Source organism: Trachymyrmex septentrionalis, unplaced genomic scaffold, assembly GCF_001594115.1.
Source record: "Trachymyrmex septentrionalis isolate Tsep2-gDNA-1 unplaced genomic scaffold, Tsep1.0 scaffold13, whole genome shotgun sequence".
Lineage (NCBI taxonomy): Eukaryota > Metazoa > Arthropoda > Insecta > Hymenoptera > Formicidae > Trachymyrmex > Trachymyrmex septentrionalis.
This window is the reverse complement of record NW_017304438.1, coordinates 5,678,013-5,697,306: the sequence shown is the minus strand read 5'-3', so window position 1 is coordinate 5,697,306 and position 19,294 is coordinate 5,678,013. Positions and strand designations below refer to the sequence as shown.

Here is a 19,294-nt window from a genome sequence, read left to right as displayed (position 1 = left end):
TCATAGAGTAAGATAAAAGAATAAGGAATAGTAGAACAAGAAATAGGAATGGTATTGAGATAAGAATAAGGGGAATAAAGATTTAAAATTTGTACGAATTTCTTTGATTCGCGCGCGCGCGCATGCATTACACATTGCATTAGATTTATATCCTTTATAAATTAATTATATATCAGAGTTATTTTCTCTCACGATATATCCAGCAATCGATTACAGCACAAGCGAGATATACAAGTCTAATTTTGTACGATATTATCCGTATTATATACGATATTCCACCGATATGCGTTTCATCAAATTTACATTAAGGAAGTCTTGAAAATTGCCAGTAAACTTGTCAATAGCAGCAGTGATGTTATTGGTGAGACAAAGTTCTCGAGACTTTGAACTCTTGGAGGATACCATCCTCCAAAGAAAGTCTAATGATGAGCTGTGTTAAAGAATGCCAACAGTAATCGTCTGTAACGTAATCATTCATCGAACATCTGATCTATGCACCGCAATTCATCGTGAACCGACACCGTTATATCATACAGTCATAGCACTCGCACGAGTATCCGATTATGATATAACAGTCTGAAGGGCGAGAAATAGATTCTTTTAAAGATGACGTCGACGTGACAATAAAAACCGTACCGTTACGCGGACTTGTAGGGATTCTTGCGCGAGTGATATTTTAGCACTTTATTTTGGAGTAATATTCTCGACAAAATCATAATGTCTTGCACAATTTTCGTCATTTTGTGTGATGTTGTGTTTTAGAAGATATTAAATTAATACTTGAATTTATTGAATTTTGTACACGTGATACTTTGTTCTTTTTCCGAATATCGAGTGAAATTTTACAAAATTACATTTCAATTGGAAGTTCATTTCCATAATTTTACAGTACCATCTCTACAATATTTTAAATTATAATCCTATTTTATATTATATATACAATAATTTTATATAATAATTTTATCACGAAATTATTTGAAAATTATTTAAATTTATTTAAATTTGTTTGTAAAATTGATCCTGATTATTGAATCCTGAATATAATACGCGTGATGTATTTTTTAATCCGTAACATATCTTTTTGTGACGTTAAAGAAACATGTAAATTCTTAAGACCTACTATAGTTTTTGATTATTAGTTTTATTTTTTAAAGAATTTTTTTCTAGTTTAATTAATTCTTAATCTGTGATGTAGCTATTTTAAAGACGCAAATCAAAGATTACTGATAGAATTTATTGCTTCTAAATTTTTTTAGATATAAACATGTATTGAAAATTGGAAAAAAAAACATTGTTTTACATTATTCCTAGACTTATCAGCATTCATATGTTCCAGTTATGGCTTAAATAAGGTATCGAGTGGTTGAAATTCACTCGATATATATATATCTCTTCCTTTTACTATATACATAAGACGTACATAAGGGATTTAAATTGTTCAGTCTCTCTTCTCTTCACAAATCCGTCTATATTTTTCGCGCATATTTCTTTGGCCTCTAGTACACTATTGCCGGTATTGGTTCAAGGACCATCACTACCGTTATGTGAATGTCTTCCGTTTGTCAGTGGCCATAAATTCGTTACGCGTGGTCTTGCGTGCTCGCACGAGTTTACGTCCGTCGGTCGGTGCGACCCTTGGAACGTATCTCGAGTTCTACTTTACGGACCGGAAAGATGGATGAGAGCTTCGCGGGAGGCGAGTTGAAATAAATTTCAACGAGACGAGAGGGACTCGCGGTAAATTTTTTTCGTTTAGCGAAACCGAGAGAACCTCAAAGGAAAAGCCAGTTTCTACTAGCTTATGTGTGCGCGGGAAACTTACTCCTTCTCTCTTTCGCTCGTGCAAAGGTATCGGCGAATTCTATTCCTGAAGCGAAGGAGGTTTTGCTTCGAACGAGGCTGGTAATACTAAAGAGACTCTCCCTCCGACCCACCTCTTTAACCTCCAACGGTACTGCACTTCGTGCAATTTCACGGAAGATTGCAACCGCTCGCTGAGATTTTGTATATTTAATCGACAATGCTGTTCGAAAATGCCGGAATAAGAGAGAAACTTGCAGACAGGTACTTTCGTGACGAACGCAACGTGATTATAAGCCCGCGAATATACAATACTTCTGGAAATAATTATTATATTATTATAATTTGATAATACAGAGGGAAAATTTAATTAATTAGAAAACTCAATAATAACACGCGTATCTCTCTATAAAATAATAAATTAGCGTTTTTGACATCGCTCGTTTATTGCATTAATATACTACTTCAATATTTATCAATTTTTGATTCACTCGACGTACGGAATTATCAGCAAAAAACATATACTTTATTATCCGACTTGTTCGAAGGTTTATTTACGAGTAACGTCTAAGAAACTACTGTCGTTTGCAATATTAACTTACAAAATATCCTATAGATATAATATTTTATTATATGTCATACCGGTTGAAATTGTCACAACGACTAGATGTGTGTTAAATTTTTCAAGCTTGCGAATAAAAGTTTTCTCGAAACGGATAAGGATATATCGAGAAAAAATTTAGTTTGTTTGCGAAATGGTGATCGTGAGATAAAATACGAAACTACGTTGATTTTATTAAGCAGTCGTAAAAAGGCGGGTTTAATCGATGGATTATTCAACATTACGGTACTATATAGCGTAGCAAATAACGTCGCCCTTTTTCTCCTCGTTGTAAATGCACAGGTAGAAATTTCGTTTGGCGAGATAGCGCCGGTAAATCAAAGTTTATTCGTCGTGTAAATCGCATACACGCAGTAAAGTGCCATCGTCAAGCGGCGACAATGCTGTTGCAACAAATTGTGTGCGCATACGAGATTTGGAAGTAAACCGTGTATATAAACGCGATTATGCATGGGGCGTCGTAGACCGCGAGAATGTATAATCAACAACGTGCTATTTGTTTATGTTCCTAATAAAACGCAAACAAGATACAGCCATTATTTCCGCGTCAGTTTCCCCTCGTTCATTACAAATCCGCAAATTATTATCTCGAAAATCTGTTGCAGAAACTGCACAAATATATCTTTACTTAATTATTTTTTACATAATTATTACACAGAAAGGATGATTTTGCTGAAATATCTGAAAGTAGATACAAATCTGAAAATAGTTTCGTTCAAAATAATTGTGTAATACGCTCAAGCAACGATAATGAGCCATATCGCAAAAAGTTTTGATATTCTAGTAACCAGCTTGGACGTCTTACATAATTATTTTCAACTCTATATCAGCTTGTTCAGATATTTCGGTAAAATCGTTCTTTCCATAAATTTATATATATATATATATAAATGTATTTATGTTGCATCTTGTTATAATCTTTCAAAATTATTTTAAAATACTTACTTTGATTCGGGATATTATATTAGAATGGATAATTTTATCGAAAGGATAAGATTCTCATTAAAACATAATTCTTTAATTTTGCTATAATTGATGCATACAGTGAGTTTTATTAGAAGCTAAACGGTTAAAAAAGATTGATCCGTGTAATTTTTCATTCAACTTTTTCTTCATCGGCCCGATTTATCCATTTTATTTTAAGACGCATCCTCTTTTCTTCACTTACTTTCCAGAATAAAGCCGTACGCATTAGATCTTCGTAGCTGTCAATCTATTTACTACGCGCGAACACACTGCGAGACGCGCACACGCAATTACCTACTTACAGCTCATTTAAACTATTTCCCAATCTTCAATCTTGCGTACATGCAATGGTAGTTGAATCAAACGAAGACTTATGGATACAAATGTCGAATGGATTGAAGTAGATCGATAATAGCGATCTCTCATTTTCAGTCAATTGGAAGCGTGTATAGAGAAATCTCAGCAAAGATTTTAGTAATATATCTTATTGTCAGTAACACATTTTGTGTCACATTTATATTTGTTTAATGTGCAAAAAACGTTCATTAAACATTATCAAATTTAAAAATTTAAAGTTTGTAAGATTATAGGTATATTTAAAGTTTATAAGTTTACATAATTATAAGTTTAAAAGTTTTTTATGATTATATAATTTATATAATTACATGATTATGTAAATTATTAAAATTTTATAAGAAAAATATGTGAAATTGATTATATAAAATCTAACTTTTTATATTAATTTGGTAAGATTAAGAAATTCGACTATGTTTTGTGCAAATAATTATTAGATATTAATAGGATTGATAAAGAAATTAACATTAATGTTTCATATTTAACGTTATTTGAAATATTATTTCATCCTTTCTGGCCAAATTATTCGGCATGTCGTATCTCGTATAATCTGAATCTTATGAATAAGTATATACCAAAACATTCGTGTCTCGTCTATTATAATCCAAAATAGGACTGTCGTGATGTCACGTCGTAACGAGAAGATATAAAGGCCATACAAAAATTTTGTGTCGCCGTCGCGTGGAATCGTTAATGAATCCGTCGCGGAACGCCCACGCTCGTGGATGTCTTAATGAAGGCAATCCAATTAGTATGCTCGCGGACAATGGAGGAGATCACGGGAAGTACGAATCTCTTCTGTACCTGCGTCCCTTTCGTTTCCGCCTCGCGCGACTTGCATTCTCAGCGTTCCGTCGTGCGAAATATGCGCATGCTTTATAGGGCCGAATGAAATGTGTGAATTTAATTTCTCGGTGCTGCGGGCGCATAAATATGCATCGCGCAGCGTTCGCTCCTTCCCCGCGCTCTGATTTATGCGCGATTACGCATTTACTGGAGCGGCGACGGATTTCGCTGACCGAGGACGGTCAGCGGTTTCGATATTGTCCGGATGAACGGGAGGAAACGACATAAAAGGACCGTTGAAAACTTTAATCGATAGCCGAGCTCTCTCCCGATAATCCGATCCACCGGACGGATCAATTTATCCTACGGCATCTGCACTTCAATATAGATTCCGTACTACGGTTATTTTATATATAACAAAAACTAGCAGTAGTTTATCTTTCTTTTTCGGTATATAAAAAAAAAATTGGAAAAATTTTAATAATATAATTTTTTAGTTTTTGTATTATGTTATACCGAAAAAAAAAGTTTTTAATATTTGTGATTGTAATTATGGTTGTTACTACTAGAATGTGAGTAATAATAATTATATGTATACTTCTATTAACAAATACAATATATATATATTTTTATTTTATTTACATACAATTGGTGTGAAAAATAACTACAAATTATAATAATATTATTGCGGTTGTCACGATTACTTTATAATAAGAATTATAACTAAGATTTTAAAACAATATTAATTTATAAAAATAATTGCAATTACGGTAATTTAATTAAATACAATTTATAGTCATTTTTAGTGCCAGTTGTATATTTAAATAGGTAATTGTCGACAGAACTATGTATATAATTATTATTAACATATATTATAGCGGCAATAACCACAATATGTAACATGTAATTACAGTTACAAATCCCAAAAGCTTTTCTCTCAGTGTAGACATTTTAGTATTGACTTAATTATATTACATTGGATTAGCAATTTAATTATTTTAATGTAAATATATTTGTTTTGATGTTTGATTTCTTTTGAAATCCTGTTGAAAGCTTTCGATTAACAGTAAATGATAAATGATAAAATCAGTGCTATTAATTTTTCTCGTGTCACGAAATGTATTTACATTTGTATTATGTATTGTGTCAAATAAATCGATTTCCGCGGAAGATGTTATATATAGGACTCCGGTATGTGCATCCTTTTCTCTTTCGGAGCACGTATGACGACCATGAAAGTTAATCAAGCAGTCCGACGATCGAGTATTAAATTAATCTCAACACGTTGTGTGCAGAGCTCGCGAGAATGTAACCAGCCGCGACGGCTGATTGATACAAATTGGCATCAATTTCCTTCAATTTGCGAGGGATCTCGTAATTTTACGACGCTAGGCGGCATCTGCCGACGTTGTCAGGCGCCTCGCCGGTGGCAAAGCATTTCTCTCGCACACTGTATGGATCGATGTAAACTGGTTGTGTCGTCGGTAAAGCCGGAGATATCATTTCGAAATCACTTGGATAGGTGGCGCACATGCCACCTCTTTTCTCGACAGCTCGCTCGTGCGAGGTTTCTCTTTTCTTGTTTTGTTATTTATATCAAAATTTATATCTTTGTCCGAATTGTTAATTTATGCTGATTGTGAATGCATGCTACATTGATCGACAGTGTTGCATTTGGCTGTGAGATTAAATATCTGATCTGGTTTTACATTGATTAAAATTTAATTAAAAATGACAATTTTTGGTTTTACATTAATTAAAATTTAATATCTGAATCTCATTAATTTTAATAATATTCATCATTTTTAATAGCATGTAGACTAGTCAAATAATTCTTTTTTCTCGTGATAAACGATTGAACGTGAATTATTCTTACGACATTTAATTTTGTTGATTTAAATTTCAAATACATTGATTCAAATATGTAAAATGATAAGTTTTATATGTTATAATTTTCTTATTTTACTAATAAAATTGTATTTTCTTTTTCAGTTGCCGGATCTAAACAACCTCGATGAAAAGGTGAGTTTATGATGAAAATGGCATCGCAATAATACGTGAGTTTACATGAGATATGCATACAACACTTATAAATAAAAAAATTATTTTTTACTGTTATGTTAAAAAACGATGAAATCTGGTATAAACTTCAATATAAATCTCAATATACGTGTGCAATAATTGTAGAATATACGAATAAATTATTCGATAGGTGATAGCTGTACGTTAAGTATAGACTATGCAGTTTAAATATAGACGAAGAGGAACGTTTTACAGATGCTTAAAAATTACAACGTTAACTTCATACAAAAAATTATGTACTTATTATCATAAATTGACTATCATCATAAACTGGCGAGTCAACGAAATGCAGGCAATGAGAATGCAAAAAATTTTTACGACTTTGATTTAACTGACGTCTACCTTATCATTTATCTATTTTTTTCCACTATTAATCGTCTCCAATTAATCATAATACGGTACTAGGTATCTAAATCTTAGCTCTCTAATCTTTTATTTTTACATTACGTTGGTTTTTATACTTTATAGAGAACTTACTGTAGATAATTTATGTCACATTAGATAAGTTAAGATTGAGTTTGAAACGATGTTTCATTGTTTTTTTTATCGAAGATTTTTATAAAGGCATTTGGAATCAAAGTTTTTCAATATACATTACGAATCAATATCATAGAAATTTTGCGATGCATGGAAATTGAAAAACTTTACATTAAATCGCATATTCTTGACGATTATTGTTTACACATATAAATTTTACTTGTCAAAAACAATCTCCGTTTTATTTAAAAATTTGAAGGGCAAGTGGAAAGAAAGTTGCGTAGACATACCAATGCAAAAATAATCAATCCACGTCGAGAATGGTAAAATATCAAGTCTGTGAAATCTATCGTTACTTTTCTCTCTTTGAATTCATTTTTCTTCAGGAGGATTCTTCAGATCTTCCCGTACCTTCATTTATATTGAATTTTTACGTAAAACGACATTCGCGAAAGAATGTTCCGCGAAGTCACGTTCGCATATCCGAGGAATGTCAGTCATCTCGTATCGGTGATAGGACCACCTGTTCCGAGGAATTGTACACGGCGTCTGAGAGGAATGTCGCGTAATAGCTATCCTAATTATATGTGACACCATATCGATTTATTAGAATTTGGATCGTTGTTACATATGACAATAGTCATTAGTCTTTTTATAATTTAGATATTTCTTTTTACATAATATGTGTGTGTTTGACATGTATATGGTGAATGCAAAAAGTATTCGTACAGGGAAGATTTTTATAAGGAAAGCTTTATTCATCGAAAATAAACAATAATTAGCATTTATTAATAATGAGTACGTTCCTAATATAAACGAAAGACTTCGCAAAAACAATCCTATTTATAATCTTAGAAGTAAATTTTTTGACTGCACGAATACTTTTTTGTGCATCTAAATAACAATTTTCTATTTTTCCTAATTAAGATAATATATTTTAATTATTCCACATTATTTTAAGTAAAATGATTTTGAGAAATATATAATCCATTTTAGTCTTTATTAATAAATTGCTAATTAATATTTATTTTCTAAAATTAAGGTTTTTTTTCAATATCGTCTTGTATAAATACTTTTCGCATTTACTGTATATTACATGCTTCTATAATTCAATACATTTCTTTTTTATTTTTTATGCATATAATAATGCATGATTAAAGTTGCATTATAAAATACAATTTAAAAGCGTGTAATAGTCATTGGCTATTGATAGGTACATAACTAATAGAGAATTTCTAGGAATTAGGAAAAAACAGACCACTACGTCAAAATCTAAATTAATCGCGTCAATTAAAATCCTTGTTCTCTCGTATTCTTCTAATAGAATCATCACAACTCCTCCACGTAATCCGTCATTACGGTGTTGCGTAATTTAACTCGAAGAACGATTCTCTTCAATTTTACCGCGGCATTGCTCATTATCCAATTTCAGCGGTCGTCGAACTTCTCGCCGTCGAAAATTACATGCGTTTATTCATCCGTTCCGGTGTACAAGGCCCAATTTTCATATGTTGGCACGTGGGTTTATATTTGGACGCGAATCAGCGGGTGGTTTTGTTCACGTTCACGAGTCGAATACAAGAATCACGTGTGCGTAATTCCGCGTGTTCTGGTTACGACCTTCGTGCGATCGTACTGCTACCGCGGGTCCGCTACCGGGTAGCATAATCGACTGTACTCTCCTTTGACATGCAAATGACGCCATGCAGCATTCAAATTGTAGCCCGTATTCCGGCATAGTTGCGCACTGACTTTTGTATTGTACAACAAGCACGGTGCGTTACACGGCAATAAAGCGGCTTTATTAGATTGCATTTCGTAGTCGCGTGTTGCTGGATCTTTGTGGAAAAGGGAAATAATGATCCATACACTATTGTTACATGAGAATGGCAGGAGGTAATCCGTAACTAAAACGCGAATTTTCTCTCCCTGACATATACATATAATTCGTATTCGCGAATTAGCAGATTAGAATAAATATATTATAAATACATTGACAATGAGAGCATAATGTACTAAATTTTATTAATAAATATTTGAATAATATATATTAGCTGAATATTTACTAAATGTAAAAAGATATTTATTTGGTACAAGAATCGTTAATTTGATTCATCATTTTTATTCGACTTTGTAAATATTTATTTATCACAAATAAATGTTAAGTTAATAGTGAAACAAATATTTATTCAAATTTATTACATTTTTTCAGTACGATGGAAACATAAATTGTTAATGAAATTAAACAAGATATTTAATTAGCGCCGAACAATAATCCAATTTGAATTACAAACCAGCATTGAACATAAATAAAGTCGCTATTAAATAAAAGTAATCTCTACAAATTATTGTCTATTTAGGTGCTTACATGGCGTATTGGATATAATTTAGACTGTACTACTACTCGACAGACTATACGTCGGATAGATACCGGCTATAAATAATATATATTTGTACGCGTACATGTACATGTGCTCGTGATTAAATCAAGTGTCATTAGCGATCAGTTAATGTCCGAGATGAACATTCTATTGGTGTCTGCCGCGCAGTGCGCACGTGACTGTTGCATTTGTAGGTGCAAAGTGTCGTTGGCCAATGAGGTCGTCGATCGTTCACTGTCCAATCGAGTATTTTCATGCGTATCTGACTGTAATGGTGTAATATTCTGCGTATATTCGCGAGATCGAGGTTAATTGATAATATGGATTTAAATGTTTTGTGTGTGTGAATCATTAAAATTTTGGAATATTAATGTTAATGCAATTTTGGTGTAATAACTGATTATAGAGGAATAAAAGAATATTCTTTTTTTTTTCATGTCTTTATTCTTTTTCTGTAATCAATTAAAAAAAATGGCAAATTTATAGTTATGTCATATATTACAAATAAACGATACGTTGTTGATTATAACAATTTCAATTATATGATTTTTAACACAACGTTCACGGATTTTTTTCAATTAATCTCGTCGACAGATTTTTAAATGAATTAAGGCTGCACGATGCGCAGCGTTCAATCATTACTCCTCGTCTCTCTTGTATAAACAGTTCCAACCATACATGTATCCTAATAGCATGATACTCGAGCATCGCTAGATGCGGTTATTCACTTTTATGCACAGTAAAGTCGTTATGGAAGTTTGAGGGGAACAGGCCAACGCGTACTTCGTACGCTTTCCATGCATATATAAACTGTAGTTTCCTAATGTACTTCTAATGTTCTTGCGCAAACGGTTATTTCTAACACAGTGCGGGCGACAAGTCAACACTTTTAGCGTGAATAGTCGTAACACGATGTGTGAACATTTGAACGATCGACGAACTGCCATTATCGTTTTTAATGCACTGCTTGCATTATTAATTTAAATCTTTTCATTACTAATATGAAACGCATACATGATATAGAAATTAATTTCTAAATGTTAAAAAAATTAAATAGCTTTTTGCCATTCGAGGTAAACAATGTTGCGAGACTAATAACTTTGCTTGTAATTGCGTAACGATATGTTTTCGATCGCGAGCTCGGAATTGCTACGGAGAGACCGGTTCTAAACTCTCGAACTCGGAATCGGTTTGAACTGGCTTGGAAGCCATTATGTCGATTTGATGTCAATGTGAGAATAACTTCAGTCTTTGTTACGCAATGATTTGTTTTCAAACGCGAGTTACATGAGTTCGCATTTGAAAACAAATCATTGCTGAAGAGCTCGAGTCTTCCGAGCTTGGAATCGGTTCTTAATCGATTCCTTATTGAGTTAGAAAACCGCACTTCGCTGACTATGCTGTTTCCACGATTTAGTACTCATGCGGTAATAACTTTACTTGGCGTTGCTTAACGATTTGTTTTCGCGCTCGGGGTGGAATTGCTTGCTGTAAGAAAGAGGGATCGAGCGATACCGGTTCGCGATATATGCGACGTATTTGCTTGGCCGTAGGTGCCTTTTAGAGGTTGAGAAAATATCTGTGTCACTCGTGACGATCGGTCGCCGCCGTTGAGCTTGCCAGATACTTGTTGTAAACAGGATGGAATTCACATGCAAATTTAAGTTAACGCTTATGCGACAGGAGTATCGAGGTCGCGGGCTTAATTTTCGTCCGGTGATTTCAGGAGGCTGCGAAAGAGTAAAAGTGCTCTCGCGTTTTTCGGTGAAAGTACGGACGGTGGGCTCCGCAGGATCGATCAATTGGGTTTAACGACTCCTCCGAGTAGACACATTCGCCATTCCGAGCACGGGCTCGAAGTTGCGCGATTAACCGGGATGATTATGACAGCGGAGAAAATAACTTTGCCAAAGTAACATCCGACAAAATTGATGCTCATTATTCTTCAATGACTTCACGATGACGACGTGCGAGTAGTTGTAATTAGATCGATCACTTTTCATTATGGTATCGTAACATTACCTATAATATTATCATCTTCGATAATGATACAATGTATATACGGTCATTAAATGAATATCCGGTAGTCTTTTTGTTGAATTTACGTTTATAATTATTATATTTATATTATAATTTTTCTCAAGTGTTAAGTTATTTATGTATTTTCCATGTTAATATTAGTTTAACGACTATCATTTTTCAAAAACTTCAAATCAAGGGTCGTTACAATTAACATTTGAGGAAAGATAAAAAAAAATAACGTAAATTATTTGAAAACAAGATATTTTTATTTTTTTGCGAAATTGCTAGTATTAATCTTTCATTGGAAGATCTCTTTTGAGTGACAGACATAATTGAAGTGGTTTACATAAAATGTGTGTCATCAAACGATCGTTTGTGTAACAGAGCGGGTAATCATTAATACACGTAGAGTACAACTTCCGCTCATATCGAAATGCAAAACTCGACCGTCATCATGCATCTGTTATGTGTCAACGATGTCTGTTTTGAAATTCCCAAACTCACTTTTGCGTATTTTGTACAAATTTCGAGCGCACTTTGAATATACGCGAGGAACCCTCGTTTTCGGTGTCCGTTTACAACACTATTATTTACAATTTGCAGTCGGACTTATGGAGCAAATTGACGTTTGCCACTTTTACCACTGTTGCGTATACGCGTGTACGCACAAAAGTTTATGTACAATTTTTCTTAAAAATAATAATTTCTATTTATTTCAATATCCAGAATCCCTTAATTTTATTTTCAAACAATACAATGCAATTTATATCGATTTAATTTGCAAAGAGGAAAATGATTACATCGCTTTAATGGTTTCAATTTCATTTTTATCTACAATAATTTCTACTCTCATCTTACTTCTTATAATAACTTTCTAAAATAAATAATAAAAAAATTGTTATATACAATATCATATATAGTTTTTTTTAACTCTTATATAATTCCGAATTGTCTCGTTACAAAAATTTTTTGAAATATTATGTCATAGTTCTCGCGAGAGCTTTTACGCGAAATTTAATATTACGGTAACGCGATATTTCGCGACGCGAATAATATCACATCAGGGATTCTCGACTCACATTACGTTGGCGATTAGCGTCCCTGAACGGCGCTATATGTACATTAATTCTCTAGTACGTACATATACACGTACGTCTAGTGTACATATGTTACATACACACGACGTATATGGTCGAGCTTGATAAACAACAGTGGTTGCCAAATCGCGGCTATTAATAAATGGTAAATAATTTGCGTAATGAAACACGTTCGGCTGACGTTTCGCAGAACGGATGCAAATCTCGCAAATGTCGCATTCGATAACGCATTGGATCATTTATTTCGATGAGGCCTCATCGAGATAAACGAGAAACAAGTCGTCGAAACGAAGTATCGAGCAAAACCGTTAATTTTACGTCATGATACGTTGAAGTATAAATAATTCAGAGAAATATTTCTCTGTAATGACAGAGTCGTAGCGAATTCTGTTACGCTTAATTTCAGTAATTGGAGGCTCAAGAACTCTGTAATCCATTATGATTCGCGAATCTTTCTCTGCCTCCCTCTTCGAATATTACATTTGCGTTTTTTCCTTGGGCGAAAGCCTGCCGATGAGAAACAGCGTTGAATAGAAGAGAATCATTAATTTCTTGTGATACACGTACTTTGAAGCGTGAGCTGAAAATAGCATTTTGAACGACAGCCATAACAGGTATGATTACACTTAGATTCGCTAATTGGCGCTGCAAGGACTTCATAATGTGCTACGGTAATCTATAAGCTTCGTTTTTCATTTTCAATTCTTTGAATATTTAAGTTTACTCCATTATACGCTAAAGAAAATAAATATTAGCACCAAACTGTTTTAATAAAAATATGATTTTGATTGGTGATTCGCAGATGCGAATTTTAGTGATTTTAGTGATTTACATAAACTACTGTTTTGCACATTTGCATCCTTCATTCAATGTTAAATGCCAAAGTTTTAAACGAATAAAGATGAATTAAATTATTCAATAAATTTCACGTAATTGAAAATCATGCATTGTAATTTATTCGTAAGGACTCCAATTGGCGAATCTGTTACGGTGTAATCTACGAATTTCATTTCTAATCTTAGTTTAAATTTTCTTTGAATATTTAAATTTATCCCGCTATACATGCAACGAAAGTGCTCAATTCTTAGATGAATAAAGACGAATTAAATTACTTACGTTAAATTCGTGTAATTAAAATTGTCATACAATAATCCGTAAGAACGTTGATAAGTCATGGAATTAAAGAAACGATTTTTATAATTTTGAAGAGTTGATAATTTCTGATATCAGACAAGATGTTATGACTGCGAATGCAAATGGGTTAACACGATAATTTAATATGAAGCTTCCAGAACGGTCGTTAACCTCCCGAGTATATAAAGAGCAAGAGCTAGAGGTAAAGTATACTCTTGGCAACAATGACGTGTATTGCGCGTCACTGCACATACCTGAAACGGTAATTTGCTGTGACGTGCAATATGCGTCACTGCAGCGGAGAAGAATCTTATGTATTATATTTATTATATCGGCGCGTTACTGCGATACTCGTGTTACGTTTGAAGAATAATAATTTTATTCTTTCACATTTTTTTATAAGAGACTACTACTCATTGCCGCTTCTTTTCCGTTGCATTCATAAAAACGTACGGGAATTTTTTTCTGTCATTTGTATTTCTTTATGAGTGTGTGTGAGTTGGATTAACCTATTTCAAGCAGAAAGATATAATAAGCACGCTGATTACTCTAATTATGCACACAGCCAGTATAGGATTCGTGATTCCGCCTTGCGTGTCTCTTTGCTTGGATTGCGTAGAGTTTAATGATTACGCGCATGAATAGGAAAGCCGAGCCAAAAAGGGAAACTCGAATCAAAGGCAGTGGATTTAAATAAAGCCACCGATTGACTCTTCTGGATAAACGTGATTAAACCGACGGCGACAAATGCAGGGTCGACGAGATTGTGTTCAATTAACATTTCTCCGTAACCTACAGTCGTGAACGTCGTTTGTCCATTAATAAATACGCTTGAATCGCCTCACGTAACCGCTCAATAGATAAATAATGTAACCGATGCGGGTTACGAGATCGAAAGCTGCGTTCGGGGCGAAGTTGTGGGTGTGCATGTATGTGTTATGTATATCGCGTACACGTGGCGTAGCTCTGTGTGATTTACATATAGCAATTAACCCTTTGCGGTCGTGGCGTTCGCAACAGCAGGGATTTATGTGCTGGAGGGATACATTGCGAGAGACTTGCAAATCAAAGGGCAAGTACTTCCCGCACGGCGAACGCATTTAGAGAACCGGTCGATTACTTGATGTGACATCCTTTCGGACATCTCAATATAATCTCAATACAGTACACTAATTATAACAATTTTTATTACATTTTATTCGATTTTGATATATGGGAGAATGAGAGGGAACTGTAAGTACCTAAGGGAAAAATGAAATAAAATCAACGGTCATTTATGAATTAATAAGTCTTTATTTAAAAGATATTTTTGGCTTTAAACAGTAATTAATATTTATATATTCATTATTATTATAACGTTATCAAGTATAATTTTAAACAAAAAATAAAACCCTTACCGTTTAGAATTATCCGCCGTCACGCGATACAATGTTGAATCGATTGTTTTCTGTTTAAAATTACAGTTTATGTTAATATGTAAATGTTAATTATTATTTAAAATTAATATCCTTTGAATACAGACGTCTATAATTGATAAATAATCGTTGGCTTTATTTAATTTTTCTTGTATATAGGTATGCTTCGCAATTCTTCCAGTCTCCTCTGCATCAGAATTGTCGAAAATATGTAATGACATTTACCTTAAATAGCGTGCAATGGTCATGTGTTAGGTGTGGCACTAAGCGTATATCGGATTATCGCTAAATTGCGAGAAATGAGAAGTTATTACTACTCTAATATACTACAATACTATCGCGTTTGTATTTACCCCGTGTTTGCAATTCCCTCACTGTTCTACATCGCGATTTCAATAAGTCGAACATTAGATTTGTCCATGTTAGTAAAGTCACAAACTACCTGACGGCTAAATTCGATAATTGTATCTCGACTGACTACGTAACGAGTCACATTAGTCACTTTAGCCAATAATAGCTCTTTAAAAAATATATCATTGTTAGCCTTCGGTACTATTCGTTATCATTTAAAAAAAATCTCGATCTTAAGATCCAGACTGTCTCGCGTATACGGTTTCTAATATCAGCGGTTATCAGTTACGTTCAATATCAGCGGTGATTGCTTGAAATGTTAATCTTTAATTAGTGATGTAGATAGAGTTGACATAATTGATAATAAAATAAAAAGATTTCTCCCTCGCACGGTCTTACTGTTTTTGTTGGATTTTTTGTGGATTTGACGGTTTTTCTGGATATAATGTTAACTATTTTATTAATTGCTTCAGACATTTAAGGAACTTACAAATTAACTTAGGAATAAGAGAAAAATATGATTGAATTGAAATTAATTCTTTTATTAATTTTGTGTACAAATAAAGTATCAATATATGAAATTCGTGCTGTATAATTTAAACTTTATACATTTTTTAAAAGTAAAAATTACATTACAATCAGATAAGTTTATTTAATGCAGATTTTAATATTTTGTGTGAGATCTCAATATTTTATGAATTTTATTTTATGATTAAATGAGATATTCAAATTTTACTTGTAAACATTTTACTTGCGACAATTCGATAAAATATTATTGTTACATGATTATTATTTATCGTACAAATAATTTTGTTATTCTTAGATTTCGCATAAAATAGTTGGAGGATGTTGGTTTGTACTACTGAAATATATTTATATTGAAGGCTGTTATGCTAATTTCTATACATGCCCCGAATTTATTTAAATTTTAAAATCTATTTCTTTTTAAAGATTTTGCATGTAGAAGATACCTTATCTCTCTCTTCAGTCACTTTTATATCCACTTCACGTGACAAACATACAAAGTAAAGGAGCCATTTTTATGCATCTCACAGCATCGTTCCTTCCATGTCTCTTCATTTATTTAAAAAAAATATTACCGAAATTTACGAAAGATTTCAGAAATATTCCACTTCCGGCATTATATATGTATCTACGGCCATTCAGTTTAATTTCGAGAATCGCCCTCGCTTCGCTCGCGTTTATTTATAATGCAGTAAACTTTACGAGCCTCTCCATGGCCGTAAATGCGATTTGTAATACGCGCGATGTCCGCAGTGAATCACGTATAAAGCGAGTGGTTCTGTAAAGTAAGACAAACACGATCACAGTCATCACCGGCGATAATGTAATGCGACGACGCGATGAATCCGCAGTCGCATAGAGAAGATAAACTTCGAATCTCCAACTTTGCTTCTTTCATTTCTTCATGGAATAAACTATACGATTGTTGATATAATAATAATTTTTCTAAACAATTTGTTTGATATTGTTTCATATAAATTTTTCTAAATTATGGTTGATATAATTTCAAAGATTATTCCAGATAGCACATATTCGTTTAAAAAACGTTTCACAAATATTTCTTTGAAACATTTTATAACCGTAATCTTGAAAACGTTTCTGATTAGTTAAAATGTCCATTCGAAAAACGTTAAGGAAAATGTTTTTTTCTGATAAAAAAAAAACGTTTAAGAAACGATCGAAATATCATTTTTTTCTGTATCTGTTATAAAATTTTCTTTCTCACAGAATTATTAAAATGTATTTACATATATGTATACATACGTATCTTTTGAAAATAAAGCTGAATAAATTATTAAAATAATGATTTTGATGATGAAAATTTTCTATAATAGTTTATTCAATTTTATTTAAAAAATATATATGAATACGTAAATACATTATTTTATTACTAATTCCGTACAAAAGCGAACGTTTAGAAAATGAAATAAAGAAAACACTGTTCTTTTCTTCTCCGAAAATAAATATTTATTTATATAAATTAATGCACTATTTATTTATAAAACATATTTATGTTATTTCTGTATATATAATATTTCGCAGTAAAATATTACACAGTGTGAATTAAAAAATATCTTTTTTAAATTATAATTTTAAAAACGTTTCCGGTGAAACGTTTCTTATTGATGCTTAATGGTTATAAAACATTGGATATATTTAAGAAACGTATATAAAACACACGTGTGCTACCTGAGTATTTAACTTTCTGTCTGGAATCGGGATCTTTTTTGATTAAAGCGAAATTTCACTCTTAAATATTTTTCTTATGGTTATTCTACAATGTGCTTTTTGTTTTCTGTTTCTTGCTTTTTGCTATTTTTTATCTTGTTTTTTTGCTTCTTATCCGATTTTTTGTTTTATGTCGTCTGAGATAAAAGTTAACGAACTTCGGAAAAAACAGGAAACACATAGCAAGAAATACAATTGTCGATAAAACGGTTGTAAAGAGGGAAGAAGCAAGAGACAAAAAGAGAGAGAGGGAAAAAGCAAGAAACAAGAAACAAAGAGCACGTTGTAGAAATCGGCTTTAGTTTTGCTCAAATTTCAATCTTCATCAAAGATTATTTCAACATTTGAGTTAAAAACTATTTGATAATATAATAGAGATATTGAAAAATAACTTTGAATTTTTTCACATTTTTTGAAAGTCTAATAGAGTAATAAAAAAAATTGAGCTGGACAGAAAACACTCAAATTGTAAGTAGACGAAAAGTTAATTATTGTCAAGAACAATAATTAATCTCCGCCTATAATTACATTTTTACTTCCTTCCGTCTGTAATTTGCTATCTTTTCTGTCCAAATATTTTTATTGTTGTATTTTTGCATTTTGGAATTAAAAGCTTCTCTTTTTTTTTGTTCACTAATCTAAACAATTATCAGTATATGTATATCTAATTGAATAATTTAAACTGTTAGTATTTTCATAAACATCTGACATTTTTATAAACGAAAAATTGCAAATCACTTTGAAATTGATGTAGCGATTGAAAAGGAATACGATTGTTATGACATTCCATAAAAATCCATCCAAACGAGCTGTTTGATTCTAATCGTTATGTCATTAATTGGACGATAGACAGGCAGTCGGTTTTCTTTCTCCTTTCGAAGTCTCTCGAACGGCGCCAAAGTGCCAGAAGCACCACGTGCCTTTTGGCGCCGAAGTATATACGCGCAATCTATTATAGCACGCACGCTGCGCGGGCGGGCCAAAGCGGGGGAAGCGTAAGTGAAAGAAACGCCGTTGGGGAGAACAGGCACGGAAACTTTTAATAGCCGGTTTCGTGAGACGAGTCGTCAAGGACAAGTTGTCTCACTCGTCGAGACCGTTAAACAGCAGCGGTATAAAGAAAGTCGGCGATAACGGATTAACGCGAGGTCGCGAAAAACCCGAATAATTTCAACGCCGAGCGCGCGAAGGGAAACACTTGATTTACTTCCATATCTATTAACGTATCTTAAGTACGGCGTGTTAATACGATTGCTGCTTTTAGCGTCGCAACGATTCTGGATATAATACCAGACTTAGTCTTTGACTAAGTGTTTTAAAAATAGACAAAATTCGGTTGAAATATATTTCAGTATTAATTTCACATTCATATATTAGGTTGAGTAAAAAGTCATCGCGTATTTTTTAGCTCAAAGTTGTATATACAATATCTTCGTCAATAATGAATGAAATTCAAATTTAAAAAAAGGGTTTTAAAGCTTGAAATCTCTACTTTTAAAAGCTTATCACATTTTTTAAGTTTATATGAGTTTGATAATTTTTACATACCAAAAA

At 32.8% G+C, this 19,294-nt stretch overlaps 1 protein-coding gene across 2 annotated transcripts in view; it reads left to right on the top strand.

Moving 5' to 3' along the window:
• Nucleotides 1-19,294, top strand: part of LOC108756867 (sestrin homolog) — a 220,283-nt gene that overhangs the window by 76,160 nt on the left and 124,829 nt on the right. For both annotated transcript variants that reach the window (XM_018500997.1, XM_018500996.1), the window contains one exon: nt 6,521-6,550. In XM_018500997.1, the coding sequence (XP_018356499.1) occupies nt 6,521-6,550 (30 nt within the window). The remainder of the gene's footprint in view (nt 1-6,520; nt 6,551-19,294) is intronic.